Consider the following 25,627-nt stretch of genomic DNA (forward strand, 5'->3'; position numbering starts at 1 on the left):
CTTTGCGGCTTGAGTACCGTAGCCATTAACTCTACTCGTCTACTTAGAGCATCGGCCACCACGTTCTCCTTTCCTTGCTTGTACTCTAGCTTGTAATCAAACTCCGCTAAGAACTCTTGCCACCTTGCTTGCTTAGGTGTGAGCTTTTGTTGGGTTTGAAAGTAGCTAGTGGCAACGTTGTCCGTCTTGATGATGAATGGGGTACCAAGCAAGTAATGCCTCCAAACTCTAAGGCAATGGACGATGGCGGTCATCTCCTTTTCATGGGTCGTGTACCTTTTCTCGGCATTGTTTAGCTTGCGACTTTCATAGGCTATTGGATGTCCCTCTTGCATCAACACTCCTCCTATGGCAAAGTCGGAAGCATCAGTGTGCAACTCGAATGGCTTACTAAGGTCGGGCAACCTTAGTACAGGCTCCTCCATTAGGGCCTTCTTCAACCTCTCAAAGGCCTCTTGACACCGGTCCGTCCATTCCCATGCCTTGTTCTTCTTAAGAAGGTTTGTTAAGGGTGCCGCTATGGCTGAATACCCTTTTATGAATCTCCGATAGTAGTTGGCTAGCCCCAGAAAAGATCGTAGTGTTGGTACCTTGGTCGGCGGTTCCCACTCTTGAATGGCCTTGATCTTGCCCTTTTCCATCATAAGTTTCCCCTCCTTTATCTTGTGGCCAAGAAATTCTACTTCTTTTGTGGCAAAGGAGCATTTCTCCTTCTTGACATAGAGTTCATGCTCCCGAAGGGTCTTGAACACTATGCGCAAGTGCTTGACGTGCTCCTCCAATGTCTTGCTATAGACAACGATATCATCAATGTAAACCACGACAAACTTGTCAAGATAAGGATGGAATACCTTGTTCATCAATGTGCAGAATGTTGCGGGGGCATTGGTCAGACCAAATGGCATGACTTTATACTCGAACGATCCATATCTGGTCACCATCGCCGTCTTCGATTCGTCTCCAGGGGCTATCCTCACTTGGTAGTATCCCGATCGAAGATCTAATTTTGTGAAGTACCTTGCTTCACCAAGTTGATCGAATAAGTCGGCGATCAACGGAAGTGGGTACTTGTTCTTGATGGTAATCTTGTTCAATGCTCTATAGTCGATGCACAACCTTAGGCTACCTTCTTTCTTGCGTTGGAACAAGACAGGTGCACCATATGGGGACTTGGAGGGTTGGATGTAGCCAGCATCAAGTAGCTCGTTGAGTTGCTTCCTCAATTCCTCCAACTCGGGTGGCGACATCCTATAAGGTGATTTGGAGGGAGGCTTAGCACCAGGCTCCAACTCAATCGCATGGTCGACCTCTCTCCTTGGTGGCAACTTCTTTGGAAGTTCCTTAGGCATCACGTCCGCAAACTCCATAAGGACGTCTTCCACTTGTTTCGGCAAAGGCCCGTGCTTCTCCTCCCCTTCATTCAACATTAGGGTTGCAAGAAATGTGGCCTCGCCTTTCTTCCAAGACTTGGCAAATTGAATTGCCGACAAGTGCTGGGTACACTTCTTGGCTTGCCTTTCCAATGGCACCAGGCAAGGTTGTCTTCCGTCGGCTAGGATACAGAAGATATTGTAGAAGGGAATGGGAAAGGCTCGTACCTTGTCCATGAACTCTAACCCAATGACTACGCCATAGTCGTCCATCTTGACTACGGTGAAGTCGATATTTCCCTTCCATGCGCCAATGCCTACTTGTACATTGCGCGCAACTCCAACAATGGGGGTGGCAGCGGAATTTACCGTCTTCACGCTACCAGGCTCCTTTGTGACTCGGAGGCCAAGCCTTGTGGCTTCCTCCGACGTCATGAAGTTGTGTGTTGCTCCCGTGTCCACCAACACACGCGTCGTCTTGTCACCAGTCTTGACGTCGACGAACAATGATCCTCCCCCAACTTGAGCCTTAGGTTGTGGGAGGGTTGTCTGGATGGCATTCAGTAGACGGATGCATCCCATCGTTGCATCATTACTTTCCTCGGCCTTGTCCTCCTTGAAGGCCATGGCCTTAAGGGCCTTCTTTTGTGGGCAATCTCGCATCATGTGAGGGCCGTCGCATAGGTAACAGTTGGGTTGCCAAGACTTACCCTTGCCTTTGTCATGCTTATCGGCTTTCTTCTCCTTCGGTTTGCTTGTCTCGGCCTTATCCTTCGGTTTATGTTCTCCCCCACTTCTCTCATGGTTACCCCTCTTCCCCGTGGACTTGGAATCACCTTGGTGGCTTGATTTAAACTCAATCAAGGATTCGGCAGCGGCAATGGCATCAGACAATGTTTGCACGTGTCTCCTTTGTAGTTCGAGTTTTGCCCAATTTTGCAGTCCACTCATGAAGTACATGAGCTTGTCTTCCTCTAACATGTTAGGCACCTCGAATAACAAGCTCACGAAGGCGTTGACATAGTCTTTGACGCTCCCCGTTTGCTTGAGCCACCTTAGTTTCTCCTTGGCTTCATACTTGGCATTTTGGGGATAGAAGTGCAACATAAGATCTTTCTTAAATTCATCCCAAGTGGTGAGGGAGAACGTACCTTGCTCAATCTCCATGCTCCGACGACGCCACCACATAAGGGCATTGTCGGCTAAGAACATGGTTGCCGTCGAGATTTTGGACTCGTCATCTTCAAGCTTCAGGTACTTGAAGTATCGCTCCACGTTCCACACGAATGTGTCGAGCTCCTTTGCTTCCCTCTTCCCATTATAGGATTTGGGTTTAAAGGAGTCGATTACCTTGGAGTCCAACGCCTTGATTTCCCTCGGCCCTTGCACGAATTGCTTCACAACTGCTTCTTTACAAAACGCCACATCTCCCTTAAGTTCCCTTGTGTCCTTTATCTCTTCTTGAAGCGCCACAAGCCTTGCCTCTATGTTGTCAAGGTGAACCTGGACTTCCCTCCGCATCTTGTCTGCCATGGTGTTGAGAGCGCCAAGGAGCTCATCTCGTAGCCCTTCCACCAAGCCACGCAATTCATCCTTACCATTGTCCACCATGGTTTGGATTTCCTCCTTGTCGACAACATCCTCATCAAGTCGAGTATCGAACTCGAGTATGGTTCGTTCCACCTTCTCGAGTCGCTCTTCCATGGTCTCCATCGATGCTTGCAAGTCCTTTAACTTTGGCTTGCTCTTGGCAACGTCTTGGACCTCGGCAGTACGCTCCCTTAGATCGGAGACTCCGGACACCATCTCTCCACTTGCCATATCCTACTTTCCTTCAAGTGATTCACGAGCTTGGCTCTGATACCAGCTGTCACGGGATGACTCTTTAAGCCTTCCGCCCGTGCGACACTTAGACTTGAATACCTCGACGAACAAGCTAAGTAAGCCTTCGAAGCCTCGCTTCCCCGGATCGAATCACAAAGAAAGCTAAGATAACTTGGAGAATGCTAAGATCACTTAGAAGATGGGAGAAAGGAAGCTTTGTATTGAAAGTTAAGAGAACTTTACAATTGCTTGCAATTCTTGGATGGTTTGGCCAAATGGCCTTACCTCCTATTTATAGGCCTAAGTCACCTCCTCAATGGAGGGTTCTAGAATCCCCTACTTACATCCAAAAAATATCTAGCATAATTCTAGATACAACTTGCCTAATCTAGATTATTCTAGGTGAGGCTTAAATATGTACACTTGTGTGGAATGTTCCGGAATGCCCTAAATTATCTTGAATACTCCGCCACGTTCTTGATTTCTCCGGGACGTTCCAGAAGCTTCCATGAAGACATGGCTTCATGGGCTTAGATATATGATGTCTTGGGCATTTTCTTTGTTTTTAACATGCGGCCCGTGACACCAAGAACGTTAAATCAATTTGAAATTTTAATTCTTATGGAATTTAAAACAATCCTTAATTAGCCAAATTGTAAGAAAAATAAGTAGGAAAAATAATTAAAAAAAGATTAAAATGAGAGTGTAAGTGTATTCGCAAGCGGAAACAGAGTGATAGAATTTTGCTCATTTTAGAATTCTTTTTGTAGGATCCACTGTTTTTTGGGGCTAGATGTAGCCCAATTTTATGCTACCCAATAAAGGAAATTATTAGCCCTAGTGGTGGATTTAGCCTCGTTTTTCAGCTCATCAGGGATGAAATTTCTCGCTATGAATTGAAATATAGTAGCTTCATTGAGGATAAAACCCTCACTGGAGATGCTCTAAAGACATCATTATCCGAAGCCCTCACTCGCTTCTACATCTTTGCCGGTGAATTCATGTACATTTCCTGTATGTTGAAGCCAGGGGGCTTTATTTGTTGAAGCCGAAGTCGATTGTCCCATATCAGATCTTGGACCAGCCGGATATTAGGCTGCAAACTGCAAAATAAATTGCTTCCAAATGGAATATTCCACAATTGGTATCAGCAATTTCACGTAAGGACGCTGATGGATCCACACTCGGTAAATTCATTCGTCGCTGGGCTGCTATTGCCCTTGGCTCCATGGTCGTCACTGTCGACATAGGTGCTACAGCGTCACGTTTCCCACCTCTTGATTTCCTCAACTCACCGGTTGATCGAGCTCCAATAAATTTTGTCTTTGTTAATGTTGTAAAATGGAGATTAGTGTTTGATAGCTCCAAAGATTGCTTCTCTCAAGTTTCTAGGCTGCCAGTACCGCGGTGCCAAATCCTACCAGAGCTGAAGTTGTGTCAGCGCTCGGTTGGAAATGCAAAATGCAAGCATCGAGATCAAACAAGGGTTCCGAAAGGCCATCCGCGTGGAATCAAGCTATAAACCTGCGGAGAATATTGCTTCCGCCCATGGGAGACAACGTTTTGGGAAATCTTACTTCCTTCTTTATAGCAAGGAATGAAGAAGGTGAAGTTGTACATCTTGAAAGCTTGGTTGCTAAACTGAGAGAGGGCTTTGAAAAGTTCAAGTTAAGGTGAGCTAATGGAATTACAGCGGAGAAGTATTTCAACTATTTAGAGAGTATGGCGAGCAAGTTGGAAAGGATGACAAGGACAACTATTGTTCCTCCAGTACCTGCAATTTCCCTTTCTACTCCACCTGTTGGAGAACAATTCAGAAAGAAAAAAAAAAAACATTAATTTTAATATTTTATTTAATCAAAATATACTTGCTATGCAAAACGAAAATTACACAATAATACATAAATAAATACAATAGTACTAACGTGAGTACAAGAAATGGTGGAAGGTCACGATAAGGTTTATAGGATAATTAGCGGATGAAAAACTTTATCGCTTCTATTGTGGTGGTCTATTTGTTGCTTCCGTCAAAACTTTATTAAACTTTCTATTAGTGTGAAGTGTGGCACAAGAATAGATTCTCCCAACCAACTCATATCACACCACGTGAATTAACCCTAAAAAGCAAATTTTTTTTTCAAAAATTTAAAACTACTTGTAGAACTAATAATTAAAAAAATAAAAAATTATAAGAGCATCTTCAATGGAGATGACAAATGTTAATTTGATGGCTGATGTAGCAATGTCAAATTTTTGCTTTCTCCAACTCACATGTTTTTTTGTTATAAATGAAATTTGTATGACCCATTTTTAGTCTAAATGTTTTTTCAAGATTTATAATTGGTGCATTAATATGACTCACACAATAAAATATTTAAAGAATTGACATATCTGCTGGAATTTTAATATGTCAAATTTGACAGCAAAGGGCTCATATGTCAATCCATGTAAGATTGACATATATGTTGAAGCTTTTTTCTATTTTCAAATTTAATTACATAACATTCCACTTAAGATTTGACATATTATTTAGAAATGGTCTAACTCGTAAAAAAAGTTTTTGAGTAATCACTCAGATTAAGACAATGAAGTCTTTCCCTTTTCAATTAAATGGTGTCACCGTCATTAATACTTTAAAATTTTATTATGTACTCATCGTAAAATATGAAATATAGAGTGCAGAATGGGTTTCGATGATAGCAACCTATTAGTTTTTGTTTTAATTTTGTTAGTTTTTGTTTTAGTTTAATTGTTTTTTTTTTTTTGGTTAGAAAAATAGTTTGCGGTGTAAATTCATAAATGATTTACGATAAAAATAAAACCTAAGAAAAAAGAGAGTAAACATAACTATTCACCATTGAAAGAATTAAAAATTAAGAAAAAGGCCGTATTCATACCAATTATTTGTGTGGGATCTACTGGTTTGGATTTGCGTTGACTGTCTGGCTCGTTCAAATAAGAACGGAAAAATGCGTTGAAGTGGGATTCAGTACCTTTTTTAAAGGTTGAGTTATGATCCATGTGTTCAACATAACTTCATAAAACTCTTTGATTTCTCGCTTTCAGAAGGTTCTTTCACATGGGTATAACCGATAACCTCAATTGATTGATTCTTCGCTGGGTCCGGATTCACTGTCAGCTCAATTTCCACTTGCTTAATTCTGGGTAAGTTTTTAACCTAATTGCTATTAATTTCTTATCATCTGATTATCTGATAATTGTTTTCACTTTGGGTACTTGATTGTGGATCTTAATGTTTGATCATTACTCAATGCCTTTTGGATTAGTTTGTGAGATTTGACTGTTTATGCTTAATCTTTGCATTAAGTTGAATTAATGGGGGTTTTGATGGATCTTAATATCACGTTGTTGATGCTAATTAAGGACTTACTTGATCTTTTAGGATGTGTTGGATTTCTTGATTGCAATTGGAGCAAATAAATGAAATTGAGGGAAGTGAGATTTACTGCATAATCTGTAATTTGGGTTTTGTGACTTAAAAAATTGCAATTTCGAAGATCTTCAGATTTTGCCAAAACTTGGTTGATTTCCTTCTGTATGAGATCAACTAACGGCGAGATTTTAACTACTTTTCGGGTTGGAATTACTCGAAAATGCATAGGTAGTGATCTCACTCGTACCACTCAATACCCTGCCTTATCCACTCATGCTTCTGAAAATGAGGTTTATGTACCCTGCCTTATCCACTTATGCTACTGAAATTGAGGTTTATGTATTGTCATTTTGCAGTTGAATGAGTTTCTAAAATATCACAGATTTCGACTTCTAAAAATTGACCGTAAATTTGTTGGGAAACTCTACTTGCAATCTAATTTAGAGCTACATTACTGTTCAAATACACCATTCATATCCAGAACCGCATTGGCTGATGCTGTTGCAGGAACGGCTCTTGAACTGAGTTGGTTGTAACGTCTCCCTCTACAAGAATCTGTTCGCTGAGAAATTCCCTGTCACAAGGTGTCTGCTCAAACCTTTGATTAAGACGAGAAGAAACATGGTTCAGACGCTGGAAGCTATAAAGGGTGGTGGAGGCTCCATCAGGATCGGGACCACTGGGACAGTCAGTTCCCTAATGACAAGAGAATTAGAGTCCAGCAAAGTTGCATCTCCGACGCCTGCATCTTCCAGAAATAAACATCAAACAGCTTCTGTTTCTGTTCTCTGTGGTGCTACTACTCCAAAAAGGCTACAACCAAGAAAGTCATGCGATGAAGCTAGCAGCAGTGGAAGCAGCAATGACATTAATGCGAGACACCCTGAAGTTTCCCAGAAAACAAAAACTCATACTAAAAATACTAGTCAAATCCCGATGCTGAGCTCTGATCATCCTGGTCTGGATAAAACTCCTAGTAGGCAGAAAACTAGTAAAAAAGGAACTAACATTGTTGAAGTTGTGGACATAAAATGTGGGAGCTCGGATAGAGCATGGGCTGGCCCTATAACAAACCGACTGAAGAAGCTGGGTTTCTCAAAGCTATCTGAGAGCATTGTCTAACCTGGCAATTTCTTCCCATCGGATCTTAGATTCCTGTAACTATATGCAGAAATACCAGTTGGTCGATTGTTCTCTGAGACTTCCACCATAGAACATATGCTTGGTAGGAGCCCGTTGCATCTCTTTTTCTTCTTTTGTGTTTTTATAACTGATTCAAAAGTCCGGCCCAAATGACTAGTAGAGGAAGCCATGTCTTTGAGTTGGGGATGAGCCTTTTTCAAGCTACATCGGTTGCTTAGTTTGAGTTGGCTGAAGTGCTCGATTTCTCTCATTATGAGGGATCCAACGGTGCCTCTGGTGCCTATTTCTGCAGGAGCACATGCCGCCATCTTTGCAGCGTCTCTGGTGGCAACAGTGCCGGATTTAGACATGTTCGGTTCTGTTGGAGTTGAAGGGGTGGCTTGCAGATGACGAGAGGTGGCTTTGGATTCTGTACTGGTGAGGAAATTGCTTTGCTTTTGGAACATCTGGTGTTTTGCCTTTGGTATTTAACAAGGATTCTTTACCTTATGTCCTTTATCTAAAGTGAACAGCATTTGTTGGTTGGTTGGTGATATGGTCACCTCATTCATGTGCTTGCAGATAAAAAATTAGATTCATTTACTTGTGCCCTCTCTTTTCTAACCATTTGGATTATGTCATGGATTTATTATGACCGGCTGATCCTGTGGACGATGTTGGTTACTCGATTTTCTCCTTAAGCAAGTTGTGAAATTCCCACATGACCGGTCTAGCAGCATGCAGTCTCCGCCTTGCAGGAGGCTCTGAGTTCAAATCTCACGGACAATAGTTGCCGATTGAAAAAAAGTAAGTAGTTGATTTCTTTTCATGTCTTGAATGGCAAGGGAAAATAAAAGGATGGTGTTAGTTTTGGTGAAGCAACTTGAGTGCTTGGTAGATGTGGCATGTGGGGGATGCCGGTGAAGTCCCGCTTTTTCTTTTTCTATTTACATCACATTTGAAGAGGTCATGGGAAAGGCGTGATAGAATTTCTCAACACACACCATGTGAATTTTCCCTTTCTCCTAATTTGAGAAGGGGGATTCATTCTCTCCATTTCTTTTTAAATCTGATTGGTCAGAATAAATGAAAATAAATTAGTATCAGAATATGGTTTGGTTTCTGGTATGTAGAGAACATATAATTAAGGGGGGCAGGTGGAGAAATTGAAGTTTTGAAATTGAAGAGAAAGGCTGGAAGGCAAGACTTTCAGCCATTTTTCTGCAGAAGAGTTAAGAATCTGTCATGAGCAGAGGGGTATGGGTCACTATGAGTTGGCTGCGACAATTTCTGTTTCTGTTTCTTTCTTTTTCTTCGTTTTCAGTTTTCGGTTTTGAGTCTTTTTCACACGAATTATTTTCACATTTCTTCTACCATCGTTGCTCTCACATACTATTCCTCTATCTACAGCAAAAACATGAAACTGAAAAAGAAATAGTTATTAGAACGATTCATCTTTTTATAACTTATAAATCTTATACATAAACTATAAACAAATTATATCACTTTATTGGTTATTAAAACGATTCAGATTATTTATTTGTTACACAAAAAGAAAAACAAAAAACTTTTAGAACTCTTGGTAGAAAGAGATTTCGCTAACGAAAAAGCTTTCAATGGTACCCTATATCCCTTCCATTTCCATATATTTTTACAAATACGTTTTTTTTTTAAATAGAGGTGCGTTTTTTTTTTTGGAACTGCCATTAAAAAGTTATAATAGGATTTTTGGTTGGATGTGAAAGACATCTGTTGTTCAAAATCAATTGTTCCTTACTATTCTCTATCTATTTTTTCTCTAAATTAGACTCCAAAAGAGAAGAGGAGGGAAGGGGGCGGGGGTGTTAAAAATCACATAAAATATTAATAAGAACAATAAGGTTCACTATGCCAAATAGATTGAAGTTGATAAAATAAAATAAAAAATCAGTCAATTAAATCTTTTTAATGATTTCTTATGAGTTCTTGGTACTCTAAGAAGTGTGAAATTGTTGTATTTATCCTATCACGTTACTTGAAGATAGAGATTCAAAATGACTTGTTTATTTGTGCTTATTTATTCATGTTATGTTAGTTATAATTTAAAAAAAAAATTATAAATAATGGGGTTAAATTGATTGAATTCTTGTTAAGACTTCGTCATACATTAGCCATTCTTCATATAGAAGAAAAAAGTATAAATTATTATGTACCGACCGAACCGATGATTATTCACGATTCCATAATTGAATCAATTACATACTGCAATTCATGTTAGGAATCCCTTTGAATGTGGAGTGGTTGAGGAACACGTCAAATAACCTTATTTGAGGGACGGAAAATGAAAACACACTCATGTGAGGGCGACGTCAGCCACAATATAAAATTAATAAAAAATTTAAAAAATTAATAAATAATGTAAAAAATTAATAAAAAAATGTAAAACCCAGCAGGCTTCGAACTCAACGACTCTCGTCGGAGTTCGTCGTCGAGGCTGATGATACACCCACAGACAAATGGGAGAGATCCAGTCCCTCCTCTGTCGCAGCTGCCGCCACACCCCACACCTCCTTCGCTCCCACGCACTCGCGATCCCCCTTATTCCACTCGCGCGCCCAGATCGCACGATTTGGGATTTGTTTTTGGGGGGAAAGAGGAGAGAGAAAAAGAGATAGAGAGTTTGGTTAGGGAGCGAGGAAGATCGAGACCGTTGATGGAGGCTGAGCTGGGTAGGATGGTGAAGATGGAGGAAGAGAGGCGGCAGTGGGGTGGTGAAGGAAGGTTTGGGTGCGTTGGGGCGGAGGGAGTGGACATGGGTTGATGGGAAGTTTCTGCCGGGGGGAGGGATTTGGGTGTGGGTGGTTTTTTTTGGTATTTTGTTTTTCTAATATTTAATTAATTAATTTTTTAATAGAAAGTGGTACAACGAGACTGACACACCTCGATCTGAAATGTCCATTAGGATTCCGAATCGAGCTGTGCTGGCCGACACCTGGAAGGTGATGATGCCATAAAGTATAGTGATGAGAAAAATATGAATAAATTTACACCTAAAGTACCTAAAGACAGGAGTGCACTATGAGTGGGAATGAACCCATTTCACACGCGACGTCAGATCATAAGTAAAGTACGGTAGTGTGGGTAAGAATCATACCTTTAGAGGTAGCCACATATACTGAGATTTGCCAAGAATCCTTGTTGATACGAACTTTCAGCAGCTAAAACCTAGAGGGGCACAAAAATAAGGGTGAGTGGGCCTGAAAATAAAGTTTTTAATAAACACCCGTATAATTTCTCAAAAAATAATAATACATACGTATATATAAATCATGCTCGAGAGTAGTGAAAACCGAGTATATACCATGTCAAGTACCTCAACAATAAAATAAGTAAGCCATGTGAAATAAATCAATGTAAAATGATATGCTAGCCAGAGTCACCTAACGTGATCTGTACGGCTGAACCTATAGCTCATTAACCAATTCCTGCACATGAGTCGAAACCACCTAATGTGGTATGTACGACAAACTGAGTGTAAAAAAATACGCGTTACAATCACGTGAAGGTTGTGCGAAGTATCGCAAGTCACCTACGAGTCGGAACCACCTAATGTGGTCTGTATAACAGGCTGGCACCTGCCTTGGAGTCAAGGTGAGCGTACAGTGTGGGAGGTGAACGATCACGTGAAGGCTGACCTTGGCCTCGGGCGGAGCATTAACACCGGGGTGCAGGATAATGAGCACTAAATGCATCTAAACATAACCATACTGAGTGTGATCACTATCATCAATATGTACTCACCTGAAGCTTACCTGGGTGTCGGCAGCATCATGAAATAATATGCATATCTATACTAATGCATATACTAAAATGTAATGCAATTGACATAGTATTTAAAAATGCAAATCCATTTAAAACAATTTTTGGGAAAATAGAAAACATATATACATATATATAGAAAACCAAAAGCCCACTCATTGGAGTTTGCGCTACAACTCCCTAGCACAAACATCAAGGCATGACGAACGATCAGCGCCTAAAACAATTATCAAATCATGCCTTAGAATTCTTATCAATAGAACATATAACTTACATATCCTATCGGGAAGATCCGTGGGTCGGATTCCTGATCCGTAAGTTTCTAATATCCTTAAATATTATGTACTATAATATATCAAAGTTTAGTGACGATCCAACGGTTGGATCATTGATTGCTATAATAATCAAGCGAACCTTAATGGAACTACATCAAACGATGGAAATTCGTCAATCGGATTTCACCAATAGAATCAGGGTATTCAATTTTAGCCTAGGAAGGTTAGGGGACGTCTCGGCCCACGCGCTCCTGCAGGCGTCGCCGCAGGTGGCGGTTGGCATCCCGGACTCGCCGGAAAAATCAACTATTTCTAAAAATTTACCAAATGCTACATAAAAGTAGATCTCAGTAAGGGGAACAATTTTCATACCTGTGGCCAAGTCTAATTTGGGCAGAAAACACCTGAAATCCACTTCGATCTGCCGGAAACCCTTGAAATGGGTGTTCTTGATTCAACTCCAAACAAGCTCCGACGCCTCCAATGTTGATTGAGCTTTGTTTATGGGTTCATGGAGAGTCTACTTTGTGGTGTTAATTGAATGAAAACGTTTCAGGTTTAGTGGATCTCGGCCAAGGGTCCTCACGACACCCATGGTTCCCCTCGGGATGTTTTCCCCAAAATACAACCAAATTCATTATAATTTTAGGTGGAAAAAGGAAGAGGAGGGTAATGGAATGTTTTCCAGGTGATGGATGGCAGCGATTCGTCGGAAAAATCGCCTGAAAAAGTGTCATAAGGTGTGGAGGAGCCGAGTTGGGTACGGGTCAAGAGGAACCTGGCCGGTTCCTCTCCTTCTCCCCTTCTCTCCTTTCTCTCCTCACCCATTGGTCACCCTCTTCTAAATAGGCATCCTGCCCCTCATTTCTCTCCTTTATCTTTCATCTCTACCGCCCATCTTTTCTTCCTTTTAATCTGGGCCACCCACATGGCTTTCCATATTTTGCTCCAAAAATCTGGAGCTTTCTTGATATTAATTAATTTACTAAAATGCTCCCAACTTTAAACATTAATAACTCATTCGTTATAACTCTAAATTGCGTTCTGTTTGCACCTACACGTCCGTATCGTCGATTACTACGAGGATACGCTAAGAAAACGAACCTTATGTGACATGACAAGATGGTCAACGTCTTTGCCTCGAAGGGCATTTCCATAAATTCACATTTAAAAATTATTAAGACTACAATTTTTGGGGACGGGTCGTTAGAAAGACTGATTAAAAATCCTATCCGAAATTACAAATAAAATTATTTTGTATTATTTAAAAAAAAACTAATATTTTATTATCTATTGCCAGGGCTATTCAGTGTAGAGTGGAGATGCAAAAGGCAGTTACTGTTCATTAAGGGCAGTTACTGTTCACTGGGTGGATTAAACAATGAATAGCCCGGGGGGGGGGAGGCTTAGCAACGGTGGAACTGCTTTTAGAGCATGTCCACTGGTGCTCCAAATGCCAGGGCAATTAGGTTAAATTGCTTTTGCCCCCAAAAAATATTGGTCCACATGCCCAAAATTTGGTAGGCAACTTGTGGGCTCTAGGAAGCCCCGTCAGATTGCCCGCCTAAGAATTTTCGGGCCTTGAGCTCGCTGGTAGTGGCAACATTAACATGGTGGCAAAGTGAGGTCCCTCTATGTGTGCAACCCAGAGCCAAATGACTCATTTTTCCGAACGTTTCAGCCGTTAGATTTCCAATGATCCATTGATCTGGACTGTTAGATTTCCAACAGTTCGTTGATCTGGATGGATTTTCAAAAGTAAAAAAATCTGAAAAATCTCATATTGTGCCATGTGGCACAATCTGGCGAATTTTATTTCAAAAATTTTTGGAAATCAACAGCCAAGATTTATTCAATAGTAACAAATTCAATAAATTACTGAAAAAATTCTATAAATGCCCAACCATCTTCTTCATTCCCCACACCACAACTAAATATTTAGAGAACTTTAACGAAAAACTTCTAGTACTATTCACTTTAACGAAAAACCACAATTTTACACTAAAAAGTCAATCCTGGTACTATTCACTTTACCCTTTATTTTGTCATTTTCATTAAAAATCAAAGTTTTCAAGCCATTTTCATTAGTTTTCCTTAATATTTATTCTTACTACAATCTCCTATATTTGTTTTCTACTATCCAAATTCCTTTGTTACCACAAACAATGAGTGAGATCAAGCAAATGCGAGAAAGGGAGTTAAATAGGGAAGAAAGGCACGAAAACAAGGATCAGGACGTCATGTCTCGACGCCAAATTGAAAATGCTTTTTGAGAAATGAAAAAAATCGCATCATGAGACAAAGGTTTTTCGCCAAAGAAGAGGAAGTTCCAGACACTTTAAGGGGACCAAGCCACACTGAATTTTATCGCCTAGGTTTAACTAATAATGCTTGTTGTAATGTTATGTTTTTGCCTTGTATTTGAAATCATTTATTGGAATCAAACAATCGTTTTATTTTAAAAAGAAAACTTAGAAAGTTCACATTTTATTTTTTTTAAAATATAAAAATTGTGAATAGTGATCACTCTTGCTCTTGTCATTCCCATCCCAATCAGGTGAAGTTGCACAAATTCAACTACAAAGTAAACAGTAAGGACAATCCCAGTCTTTCTCTTGTTTTTACTCTTCTAAAACGAGTGGACTTGCTCTTAAAATGTTTAGTACGAGGTTGCAATGTAATTTGGTTAGGGCCTCAAAAGTCAACAAATTTAGGACAGATTGGCTATTAGTAATGCAAACGAACGGACCCGATCGTTTTTCCACGGTAACCGCGAAAGATGAAGGCGCATGTATAATTCCCCACTTGAAGACATGAGTGGATAGAAGGGAGTGAAGTGACCCAACTGAGAACATCCAGAGAAACACAGAAATGGCTTCAATTCCATTTACTAGCGCTGCTACCCACTTATGCTTCGCCGACAAGTCCTTCAATTCTCCAATCGAATTCAGTACCCGGTTTCTGGGCACCCGGAATAGGCTCGGGTGGGTCCGACCGGTTGTTATCGGAGCCTCCAACGGGTCGAGAGCCAAGTGCTGGTTCAAATTTGGTAAAAATGGTGTGGGTGCTGAAGATGCTGGCATTTATGGAAGCCAATCCCGTGATGATTATGATAAAGATGACGTTGAACAGGTTCTTTTACTTTCTCCCTCCTCTCTCTCTCTCTCTCTAGAAAAATCTAAATTTTCTGTTGAACAGATATAATGTTAATTAATCATATAAACTTAGTTTGGATATTTAATGTATGAGGTGGAAAGCTTTTATATCAGTATTAGTACTCTAAACTAGGCTAAGAGTAGAAGGGGCAGGGTTTGAACTCGAGACGCAGTATTTTTAAGAGGCTCTATCCACCGGGGCAATCCACGACTTGCAAACCTAAATTAAGATTGAAACAAGGTTTTATTTATAATATTCTTGGAGACATTATCTTATGGTGTAAAGAGTATAGAGGAGAGAGCTAGAGCAACGAGGGTTAAAGGAAGAAATGAGATTGAGAAATTTATTCATCAAAAGCACATATCTTGGTAAGTTTCATTTTTTTTTCTTTTCTTTTTTATGGTTTTTTTTTTACATTTTACTATTATTAACGAGAGGGTGGAGGGTTCGAAAAGTTACATTAATTTAGGAGATAGGGAGTTTTGAACCGGGATGCATAGATAGAAATCCAACACTCTGTCCACTAAGATATTGGACCATATGCATGTCTTAGTAAGTAAGAACGGTTTTGTTGAGAGAATTTTAGGCAAATCATTGAATTTAAGGAAAACTAACGAAAAATCCAAAAAAAATATATTTTAACGAAAACCCTTTGTAAAGGTATAGTGAACAGTGTCAGTTAAAGGTAAAAATGTGGTTTTTCGTTAAAAGTGAATAGTACCGGGAATGTTTTTTAAAAGATTTTTTATATTAGCACCCCACAAAATGTTGAATGCACCCCACATTTAAATTTAATATTAAATGACCTATTTACCCTACTATGCAATGACAATTTTGACCTTATTAGGTTTAAAAAAAAATAAAAAATTTCTAAATACATCCCATATCACTTTTAACGTATTATTTATCTTCTTCAACTATCAAAACCTCTCACACCCTCCATTGTTGAACAAAACCCTAACCAATGAAACTAAACATGTTGATTGAGAAACATTATTTTTGACGAATGGAACACAAAATTGATGTTTAGGAAGCTTCACATGAGGTAAGACTTCATATTTTTCATTGTTTTGGTGATTCGACAACATCGATAATTATTTAATCCTGCTTTTGCTGCGTTATTTATGCTTCTATGTTTGTATTCATCTTTTAGGGATCACAAAGATTACATGAAAAATTAAACACCGAAAATTTCCACCAAATATTAAAAACACACGCATATGGTTTTAATGGTGGAATTGAAAACAAACCCACATATGCTTTAAATCCCAACTAGCATCTTTTATCAAAATTTTAGAAGGCATCTTTTGTCAATCTCATAATTCAAGACTTAGCACTTTTGAATCTCATAATTCAAAAGCCATGGCCACCGAATTGATTGTAGAGTGAGTCAATGGTATTCATAAGATGCTTTCTTGCAGGTCGACTTGGTTCGACCAAAATATGCACAAGAAAATAGAAACAACAAGGTATCTTTGAAATTAATATTATTATTATTATTGAAAGACATTCAAATGAATCTAAACATTTTTCAAATCATTCAATTTGAAATCATTCGGCAAACTAAACGGTCAAATGTTTAGATTCAGTCCTTGAAAATTAGAAATGAGTGTTATAAGATTTGAGAAATGTGGGATGTGTAGAAAATGTGGGGTTTTAGGGTATTATAGGGAAGTAGGTGGGGGGTGTATTAAAATAATTTTTAATTGAAAATACAAATGTGGAGTGTATTAAGTATGTGAGGTTCATTAGATATTATATCTTCCAGATTTAGGAATAAAAATTCGGATAATAAGCTAGACTTTATATTTTTAAAAGAATTGACTCGGAATGCAAGAAAAGAAACTACTTCATGGGGCAAAGTCCGTTATTGTCCCTTCACTTAGGGCTGTTAATCAGGGCCTAGCTGTTAAGAGAGAGGTGTAGGGTGCTAATATAATAAGCCTTTTTAAAACTCCCTTGAATTTATTGGTCCGTGTTAGTTCCAATATTCAAGAGGGAAGGATGAACGTTAGATTAATATTTGTGCTCATTGGCAAATGCTCATCAAGTTATATTTCTTGCTGAGTTTTGAATTCTGGTTGTCCACCCAATGGGAATTTGAATAAGCGCAAGCAATTCTCAGTGCAGCAACGCTCTTTTGCCGGCATATACTGGAAACAAAAACTTGCTCAGGCCTCTTAAAACTTTGAGTTGATCTTATGAACTCAATAGCATTCGAGGCGATCTTTAAATTCGGTGGAGGCTCAGATATGTGCATCACACCCGTAACACAGTGGAGGCTCCAATATGTGCATCATGCCAAGTGTTGGCAACACGTTATAACGCTTTGCCTTGCGTATGTGCTCATGTTGCACTGCATTGTAGGAAGGAAAATTGCAGGACAGTGAGTTTTCACTGCGGTCATGTTTTCGTTGTTGTGTGTTTAATTGTACGTTCACAGGCGGACATTCCTTATTTCTTGGTCAGCACCACGTTAGTATTTTGGTTAGAGAGGGTCCGTTTTATTGTTTATACATTACTTGTGCAACCGAAACATGAGTTTTGTTGCATACAGCGAAACTTTTCAAACACGACCGCAATGGAGAACTCATGGTTATGCCTTTTGATGACAGTATTTCAACTACATGGGCATGCTTGCTGTGGAAGGTACATATGACAAGATGAACGCTCTTTTAAGCCAAAACATCCACCCAGTAGACATTTTGTTGTTGATGGCTGCCTCCGAAGGTGACCAGCCGAAAATCGAAGAACTTTTGAGAGCCGGGGCGAGTTACTCTGTCGAAGACTCCGATGGCCGAACAGCCCTTGATAGGGCAGCGAGTGACGAAATCAAAGACCTTATTCTTGGTTTTTCAGTTCAAAAAGCATGATTTGGATAATATCATTAGCTCCTTTTTCCTTCTTTGGTTTGAGTTTCACAATGTGTAATATTTTCGGTTGGTGATTTACAGCATCAATGGCTAGGCGCTTTGTCAATTTATCCCTTGCTTTGATTTATTTGTTTTTGGCCATTGCGGATCCTGAGGCTCCAAGGTATCTATCTACTTTGAACAACGAAGGTTTTTTTTTATAATTTTTTTAAGGGATTATTAATTAAACTAAAATATTAGCATACGAGTAAAATTGGATTTTTGACTTACTATTGCGGTCTAATACTATTATATTTCACTTGAAAGTGAGGTTATAGATTACAATCTCGAAAATAGCAAGTTACAACCAATTTATCATCTATCCCTTAGTGCAAATTATACCCATGTACTAAAAAAAGGCTTTGTGACTATGGATTCAGTAATTTTGACACGAGGATAATCAGATAACATGGATGGAGTTATTAACTCAAAGGAGCCACTTAGTATTACAATATAGTGGTATTCCTCTTCATTTGTAAATGAGAAATCTTAGATCCAATTTTCGCGAATTTGAATCATATTATTACTAGCTATTATAAGGCTAAGCTTACCCTCTTTCTTTTAGTGTGAAAAATATTTTTTCTTTTCATTGATTTGTGAATCTCGTTTGTTAAAAAAATAAAAAAACTCAGGAGCTCAACAACGATATTATTAGAGAGCTTGATCTGATAGGCTACAATATGCATTTTACTGGCAACCTCACACGTGTTATTCATAGAGTCTCACTTTTGAGAGAGCCGCTTACCATTCCTCTAAATTAAAAGAATGCAAGTTCAGGCCTTACAACGTAAGGTTATTGGGGAAAATTACATCTTCCAACAAGTTTGATGCTTCTTTTTAGGCTGGCTTGGTGTGAAATTAGAACTATCCCCGAACAAATTATAAGAGGAAGGGAGGGGTTTACCACACGAAGCCTGCATCGGCGGCATCGTGGTCGTGTGTGCGATGCTCCAACAATAAACAGAAGGTGGGGTTAACCACATAAACCAACTTCTTTCTGAACTAATTACGGGCTTCTTCACCGTATCAAATAAACCACCAAGCTTTCAATTCCAGATCAAGAAAATCATTTGTATAAAGCCTGTTGCATTCCGATCTACAACTTCCCTATGAATTCATTACCACGACTGGCCGTCCTCGAGCAAATCTGACAGATTAATAGCAAAGAAACGATTTAGTAATTGCAGTTATCCCAAACTGGAGAGACAAGTAATTGTCAACCGTCAAAGCATCTCGTAGCATTTAGATAATCAGAGCATAAACAAGTCTATATTGGGACAATGGGGAAGTAGTCAAACAACCAACACAGTATGTACACCAAAAGAAATCCAGCTGTGTGTTAACGAGCTGATATTCTATGGTCTTAAATCACCGTGAAATACTTGTTGAAAAATGACATTTTCAGATCAAAATAATCAATTTCTATTTCCAGCAAAATCGCGACCAACTGGTAAGGCAATGGGTTTTGGTTCTGCTACTCAAAATTTTGACCATCATACAACACAAGAATAGACTTCTTAACCCACAGAGTACCAGACTACCAATAGCACCATTGTAATGGATACACAAAGGCTCATCATACAACTCTTACAGAGTTTGATATTGTACAATGAAGACTGATGGTATAGGTGCAAGATGATATAATTAAACGAACTCTAACAAAAGTGCATGGTAGTGGAATACTCATAAATAAGATTTAACAGGCAACGCTTATTAAACTAAAGAAATATTCAGCTGAATGAAATGATAAAATTCACAACACTGGAAAGTTCAAACACGGAAATAATGATAAACTCCCAAGTTCATATAAGTACAAGCAGTATCGCATGGGAAACAAAGATATCAAATTTAGTTGACAGGAATTTCAGCTTACAAACACAGTATAAAGGGAATGAAATTATGACTCCAAGTACCTATGAATCAATATCCAAGATCGTTGGGATCACCAGTAAACTCGGCAATCTGCTCAAGACCCACATTGAGCAAGGCATGGGTATCGGAATCCTTGACAACACCAGTCTCTCTGTCGGAATCCTTCTCCACAAGACTACCATAGACCCCCTTATGCTTCCCAGATAACACAAGAACGGGTCCTCCACGCCTTGGCAGGGCAGTCTCAAGAAAATCCTGGGACACCCCCTGCACAAGCTCCCTATTCCCATCCATAGATATATCACAGGTGTAGGGTCCAACAACATCCATCACCTCTCCTTTTCTCAAATACAATTTCCCGCCTTTCAAGTCCTTGCTAATAACCCTGACCCGAATGTTCCTCGCAAGCCATGTCGAATAACCCCTCGGCTCCTCTTGTCTCGGCTTACTATCACTACCCACTTTCCTTTTTGTCTCATTCAATCTCCTCAAGCACTTCTCTTCTTCTTTCGAACCCAATTCCGCAACTTCACCCGCATTCACTTTTACTACCTCTTCATCTTGCCCCTTGCTCTTACTTAACAGTTTCAAAACCAGTTTCCCATTACTCAGTTTCTCCAAAATCCTACCTCTCAAACCCACATAGTCTCGACCCGCAACGATCCTAACTTCCTTCCCCACATCCCCTTCTTTCCTCTTCTCCTTCTCTTTCGAATTCTTTCTATCCTTCTCTTTCGAATTCTCTTTCGAATTTGCAAGAAACCCTAACCCGTGCCTATCACTACTCCGAGTATACTCCACAATTTTCACATCTTCCTTCGCATTCTTCCCAATTCCTCTACCCGGGTACCACCCGTACCCGGTAAGCAACGCCTCGCCGTAACCCTCCACCGGCATCTCTTCGTACTCCTCCAACCCCCTATGATCCGACAACCGCTCCAAATCGTCTTTAAACTTCTGCAGCAGCGTATCCTCCACGCCTCTCGATCTCGGCCGCTCATCGTTCCCCAACCTCTCCCGATTCTCGGATTCCGATTTCTCCCGAAGATTGAGACCGTACGAAATCTTGGCGTCGGGGTCGTCGTTGACCGAGAGCGTCTCGACCTCGAACTGGAGCTCGTGGCCGTTGGGCTCGGTGATGGGGAGCTCCATGTTCTTCATCTTCTTGTGGGGCCGCCATTCGTTGGGGATCGGGGCGATCACGCGGGCTTTAGGGTCGGCGGATAGGGGTTTTGAAGCATCGAATTCGCTGACGAAGTGCTTGGAAGCGGCGTCGTTTGCGTTGTTTCCGGTGCCGTTGTCGAAGTTGGCGGTGCCGGAGGAGGGGTTGCGTTTAGGGTTTGACTTAGAGGAGGATTTGGGAGGGAGAGAGAAGGAGAGTTTCATGGTTTCTCTTGCTAGGCTTGCTAGCTCCTACTGGCTATGTTTATGTTTGCGTGTGTTTTTAGTGTGGCCTTTTATTGGGCTTTATTTTGACCCGAGTCCCATAACTTAACCCACTCAAATTACGATTGGGCCAAATCAGACACCTTTGTTAAATCCTAGTTGTATTCAAGGTTGTAAAATACGCTAAGTGATAGTCGGACGGTAGATTAGGGCCTATCGAGGAGATTTAAATAAATTTATTATATATTGCATAAATAAGTGTGCTTACAATTAAAAAAATACATAATTGCTTTGAGATATATAAATTGAAAATAGAATGACATATATATCATAAAGTATTAGAACATAATACAAAATGAAAGTTTTTTTTTAGGAAAACTAATAAAAGGGCTTGAAAACTTTAAGTTTTAATGATAAGGACAAAATAAAGGGTAAATTGAATAGTATCAGAATTGACTTTTTAGTGTAAAAATGTGGTTTTTCGTTAAAGTGAACAGTACCGGGTGCTTTTCGTTAAAGTTCCCTTTTTTTTTTTGTCTAAGTGAGAGTCGCGACCTGGGTGGTGCTTATGTGGGCCCCTAAGCAGATATGTGTCATTTCTTAATTTTTAAACGTTTAGGGATTAATCAAGACTATAGCCAACAGCCTAGCACCTAGGTAGGGCCTCGATGGTGATAGGCGAAGATTTTAGAACAATGGTTGTACAGATAAATCCAACAGCCATAAATAAAGGGTGGTGTGCAAGAAACTTAAAAGTTTTTTTTTTTTTTTTTGTCAAACGATAGATTTTGTTAGATAAAATAAGTTTAACATAAAAATTATGGGAACTGTTATTAGCACGTCAAAAATCTCATTCTACAATCCTCACAAGTGTATTTTTTTTTAATTATAAAAAGTTTGAAGTAACAAATGAGATTTCTGGAGTGCTAATAACAATTCCAAAATTATTTATAAAATATCATTTTAATTTCTCATTGCACCAGTATGAAAATTACAAAGAAGAAACCATGAATGGTACGAACAACGACTTAACCTCTCTTCTAGTTTGATTTGTAAGAACAGAACAGATAACAAACAAGAAGAGCAAAGACTAAGCAGCTCAGGGCTATTTAAAATAAAGCTGAACAAGCTTCTTTAGGGTGTCGAATACGCTCGTAAAGGGATCAAATTGAACAGGTTTCTTCAGTTCTAGATCAGGAAATTGATTTGTTAATGCCTGTTGCATCCCGGGCATCGACATCATTGCAGATAACCGCGTGTCTGTCATTTGCTCACAGTCTTGTGGTGTGTCCTTGATTTTGCTCGGGTCATATCCGAAGTTGGCCAAGTAAGATTTGTACTTCTCTATGAACTCAGGACCAGGATTAGGTGTTCTCGAGTAAATCTGTAATGTTAATGCCACAAAACGACTCACCAGTAGATGAAAACAGAATACGAAGATATGATTGATGCATCCCTGAATGGTAAAGACGCGAGTAAAACTTGCGCAACAAGCTTCTGCATCTTAACAGTGCAGTTGTGAGCGTATATAATATGTGGAGTGTAAAAGCACAAACAAGAGCCAACCAATGAGCAGAAAAAAGAACAGCTTTACATCTTAACAATCCATTTGTGTGTGTACATATATATGTGTCTCCTTTTAAGAAAGATGGGGCAGTTGTGGCCTGCCCAGCAATGCGCCGGTGATCCAATGATCTGATCATCCATATTTCACGATTTACTCTCAAAGATCATCCCTACAAGTTATATTTAATTATGATCGTGGAGTGTTTACTATTTTCTGTAATGATCATCCGTGAAAAATAACCCGACAATGGATTGTTCTGGATTGCCTTTTTTTAAATCCAAAAAATCGAAGTATTTGTACCAAAAATGTCATTTCGGGTGAGACCAAAGTGGTTCTCTTGATTGAAGGGAAGGTACAAACAAGTGTCAAACAAGTGACATGAGTATATAATGTTCAAACAAGTAAACACGAGTCATTTTATTTAACATTCGGATAACTTGAAAGTCAGTTCATGAGTAAGTACCTGTATAAAACCCTTGTCTTTCGCTCCCGAAACAAGAGCGTAATTGTCATAATCAGTGTCAATCACATCATATGGCAGCTTAGGGATAAATGGCAACGTTGGAAAACGAAGGTAACACTTCTCTGTGATCATCTCCTGCTTTTCTAGATCCGTTTCTTTTTTCTCCAAATCTTCGTCCGAAAGGCATTGAACATTTCCCCGTATGCCAGTAATATATCCATCAGGGCTCCCATGAACACAGAAGGTATCAACCTGGATGGCCCGTTTCGTCAAGTCAAATGTATATACACCCTGCAATAAAAGTTGATACGGTTTTGCAGTCAGGAAATAGGTAGTGAACATGTGACAGAAAGAACCTGTCATCTATAAACAATGAGAAGCAAATCATCACAAGAAAGCTGATATCGCTTTAAGGATGATTTCGATCACTTGAAACTTGGAAGGGCTATCGGTAAACAACTAGATAGCTCAACGATGATTAATGAATAGGCTCAACAGTTCGGATCTGCAATCTTGTCTAATTCAAAAGAAAGGGGATTATATATTTTCCTCTCAATTCTACACTATTTCCAGAAGCAAGAATTCAAACTAAATTTTGCAGTTCATAACTACACATACCCTTTGTGTTTACCTGGGTGCAGTGGCAGTCTTCCTGACCTTGCCCAGCAAATCCGCGTTTAAGCGAAGCAACTTCAAACCACCTTCCAGAATATCTAATAGGGTCAAAGTTCTTTGCTGTCATGCCTCTCATCATCATTAGCCTCTCATCTCCTTCATCGGATCCCTTATCGAGCGGAAGAGTAAGTGCCTTCTCCGAAGCATTTGCAAACTCATATATATTTCGTTGATGGGAAACATCTAATGCAACAGCCTGCCCAAAAGCAGTAAAAGGCATCATGTATCCTCTAACTCCTGCAATGACACAAGAATACCTATATCTTTTTTGTTACTATATAACCATAAGGCAACCTAGTTTTGGACTAAATTCCCCATTAAACTTTCAAGCACATTCAAAGTCCGGCTAATTCTGTTGGAAATCCTAATCTTATTTAAATCGGTTATACAGAGTGAAACCTTAAAGGAAGTTAAAACTCAGTGTTCTACGAGGTTTCAAATAAAAAATCAAGAACACCACTCTCAAACATCTCAGCCAGAAATGATGTGACATTCCCGACAAGGGAAAGAACTCGAACAAATGTTAATCCAAGGGGGTAGCTTAGACAACGTCCAGAAAGGAAATGATTGGTCCAAGACCTATGTTCGTTTATGTAATCTGATGAGCCAAATTTAGCAACTAGCAATACAAATATTGTGCTAGTATTGAATTCCAGCATCCTATAACGCTACGTAAAATTGAAATCTGCTAACCTGGTTCGTTTGAGAGATGAACACTAACGTTGCAGCAAGCCCGGATAAAACCTGCCTGGTCAGAGGCTTGCTGCTGATACATTGCTCCAAACAGCAACTCATCATTATCTTACCAGGCACTCTCCTGTAAAGAAGAAGAACAAAATGTCACTCTTTGCACTCAAAAAAGACCAAACGAAAAACATCAACTTGGAAAATGTTGTTAAAATTTAAAACCAAACCGTATATAATTCATGTAATCACTTATGAATCCGAGAACACAGAGGCATCTATGCATATGTAATTACATAAGTTAGACAGGATCATACGGGAATTGCACTCTACATCAACCTATCGGCTATAGTTGTAGATCAGAACCCACAAGACTACTTCACAGTTACCATCATTTTTATCTTACTACAAGCGATATTTCTACTCTAAGTTACACTAATGGGAGGGGAGAGTTTGAACAGGGCGGGCGCGGTAGGTTGAAGAGGAAGGCGCTAACCACCAGGGCAATCCTCCACTTGCGAAACCAAATCATTTACGAGCAATTACAGCAAGATTTTGATAAATTTAAAAAAAATTAAAAAAAAAAATAAATAATTAAAAAACAGAGAAAATGAAAAAATAAATAGCATTAACAAAAAAATTTAGAAAATATAGCAAAAATTGCCTCATAACAATATAAGGTCACAGAGTGGGAAATGGAAATGAGTGAGATTTATGTACCTGCTGGTGGAGACATTTGGAGGAGGAGGAAGAGAGCATTGGAGCACAAGAACCATTTTCTATGCTTTTCCCTTCAAAAGCTCCAGAGTTTTTCCACAATTTTCGCTGGCAAGATCTCTCTCCTCCCTCCTATAATGTAATCCCATCAAAACGTCACCGTCTTGATCTCTGCAATATCCTTTTCAACCACCTGTCTTTAGTGAATCAGTTAGGCCCCAAATAATCCAAACCCAAAAGTCCCAAACAAACCTCAACCAATCCCATATTATGCATTTCTCTTCCTTTTACACATAATGTACACAATATATACTGCATTTGTATCTCAAAGAAATTCATAGAATATTATATAGGAAAATTGGCTTCAAGTTTTGAACTAACTATTTTTTTTATTTTTTTATTTTTTAAATGA

At 39.4% G+C, this 25,627-nt stretch overlaps 4 protein-coding genes and 1 long non-coding RNA gene across 8 annotated transcripts; 2 read left to right on the plus strand and 3 right to left on the minus strand.

Moving 5' to 3' along the window:
* The first annotated feature begins 6,017 nt into the window (after nt 1-6,017).
* LOC103423000 (uncharacterized) lies at nt 6,018-8,313 on the plus strand. 3 transcript variants are annotated; one of them, XR_003766931.2, is made up of 2 exons: nt 6,018-6,359; nt 6,945-8,313. XR_003766931.2 is itself a non-coding variant. In XM_017328873.3 (2 exons), exon 2 carries the CDS (start codon nt 7,210-7,212, stop codon nt 7,708-7,710), a length of 501 nt encoding a protein of 166 aa, XP_017184362.2. In that variant the 5' UTR covers nt 6,076-6,359; nt 7,070-7,209; the 3' UTR covers nt 7,711-8,313. The 3 variants fall into 3 exon arrangements, 2 of the variants coding, with proteins under 2 accessions (XP_017184362.2, XP_008359288.2); XM_017328873.3 differs by having other exon boundaries at nt 6,076-6,359; nt 7,070-8,313; XM_008361066.4 differs by having other exon boundaries at nt 6,078-6,359; nt 7,096-8,313.
* A 1,757-nt stretch (nt 8,314-10,070) lies between these two features.
* Nucleotides 10,071-12,575, minus strand: LOC139189598 (uncharacterized). 2 transcript variants are annotated; one of them, XR_011573401.1, is made up of 3 exons: nt 12,156-12,575; nt 10,844-10,914; nt 10,071-10,681 (listed from the first exon to the last, which is right to left on the minus strand). It is a non-coding gene; the product is annotated as an uncharacterized lncRNA (long non-coding RNA). The 2 variants fall into 2 exon arrangements; XR_011573400.1 differs by lacking the exon at nt 10,071-10,681 and having other exon boundaries at nt 10,711-10,914.
* A 1,949-nt stretch (nt 12,576-14,524) lies between these two features.
* Nucleotides 14,525-17,939, plus strand: LOC139189599 (protein LHCP TRANSLOCATION DEFECT-like). Its single transcript, XM_070808608.1, has 2 exons — nt 14,525-14,915; nt 17,555-17,939. The coding sequence occupies exons 1-2, from the start codon at nt 14,655-14,657 to the stop codon at nt 17,810-17,812; spliced, it is 519 nt and encodes a 172-aa protein (XP_070664709.1). The 5' UTR covers nt 14,525-14,654; the 3' UTR covers nt 17,813-17,939.
* Nucleotides 17,940-18,536: 597 nt separating this feature from the next.
* On the minus strand, nt 18,537-21,157 carry LOC103448514 (protein MOS2-like). The gene is made up of 2 exons (XM_070808606.1): nt 19,765-21,157; nt 18,537-18,998 (listed from the first exon to the last, which is right to left on the minus strand). Exon 1 carries the CDS (start codon nt 21,107-21,109, stop codon nt 19,772-19,774), a length of 1,338 nt encoding a protein of 445 aa, XP_070664707.1. The 5' UTR covers nt 21,110-21,157; the 3' UTR covers nt 18,537-18,998; nt 19,765-19,771.
* Nucleotides 21,158-22,053: 896 nt separating this feature from the next.
* On the minus strand, nt 22,054-25,535 carry LOC103448512 (chloroplastic lipocalin-like). Its single transcript, XM_029088927.2, has 5 exons — nt 25,219-25,535; nt 24,508-24,631; nt 23,771-24,010; nt 23,140-23,430; nt 22,054-22,493 (listed from the first exon to the last, which is right to left on the minus strand). Exons 1-5 carry the CDS (start codon nt 25,272-25,274, stop codon nt 22,215-22,217), a joined length of 990 nt encoding a protein of 329 aa, XP_028944760.1. The 5' UTR covers nt 25,275-25,535; the 3' UTR covers nt 22,054-22,214.
* Nucleotides 25,536-25,627: the final 92 nt, after the last annotated feature.

The sequence above is a fragment of the Malus domestica genome, chromosome 11, assembly GCF_042453785.1.
Source record: "Malus domestica chromosome 11, GDT2T_hap1".
NCBI classification, from domain to species: domain Eukaryota; kingdom Viridiplantae; phylum Streptophyta; class Magnoliopsida; order Rosales; family Rosaceae; genus Malus; species Malus domestica.

Excerpts from the sequence above, each read along its gene's own strand:
- LOC103423000 (XM_017328873.3), top strand. The coding sequence starts at position 7,210 with ATGGTTCAGACGCTGGAAGCTATAAAGGGTGGTGGAGGCTCCATCAGG.
- LOC139189599 (XM_070808608.1), top strand. The coding sequence starts at position 14,655 with ATGGCTTCAATTCCATTTACTAGCGCTGCTACCCACTTATGCTTCGCC. Across the intron at positions 14,916-17,554 it reads ATAAAGATGACGTTGAACAG|TATTTCAACTACATGGGCAT; the intron begins GTTCTTTTACTT and ends TTTTGATGACAG.
- LOC103448514 (XM_070808606.1), bottom strand. The coding sequence starts at position 21,109 with ATGAAACTCTCCTTCTCTCTCCCTCCCAAATCCTCCTCTAAGTCAAAC.
- LOC103448512 (XM_029088927.2), bottom strand. The coding sequence starts at position 25,274 with ATGGTTCTTGTGCTCCAATGCTCTCTTCCTCCTCCTCCAAATGTCTCC. Across the intron at positions 24,632-25,218 it reads CCAAATGTCTCCACCAGCAG|GAGAGTGCCTGGTAAGATAA; the intron begins GTACATAAATCT and ends TCTTCTTTACAG. Across the intron at positions 24,011-24,507 it reads TCATCTCTCAAACGAACCAG|GCTGTTGCATTAGATGTTTC; the intron begins GTTAGCAGATTT and ends GCTTTTGGGCAG.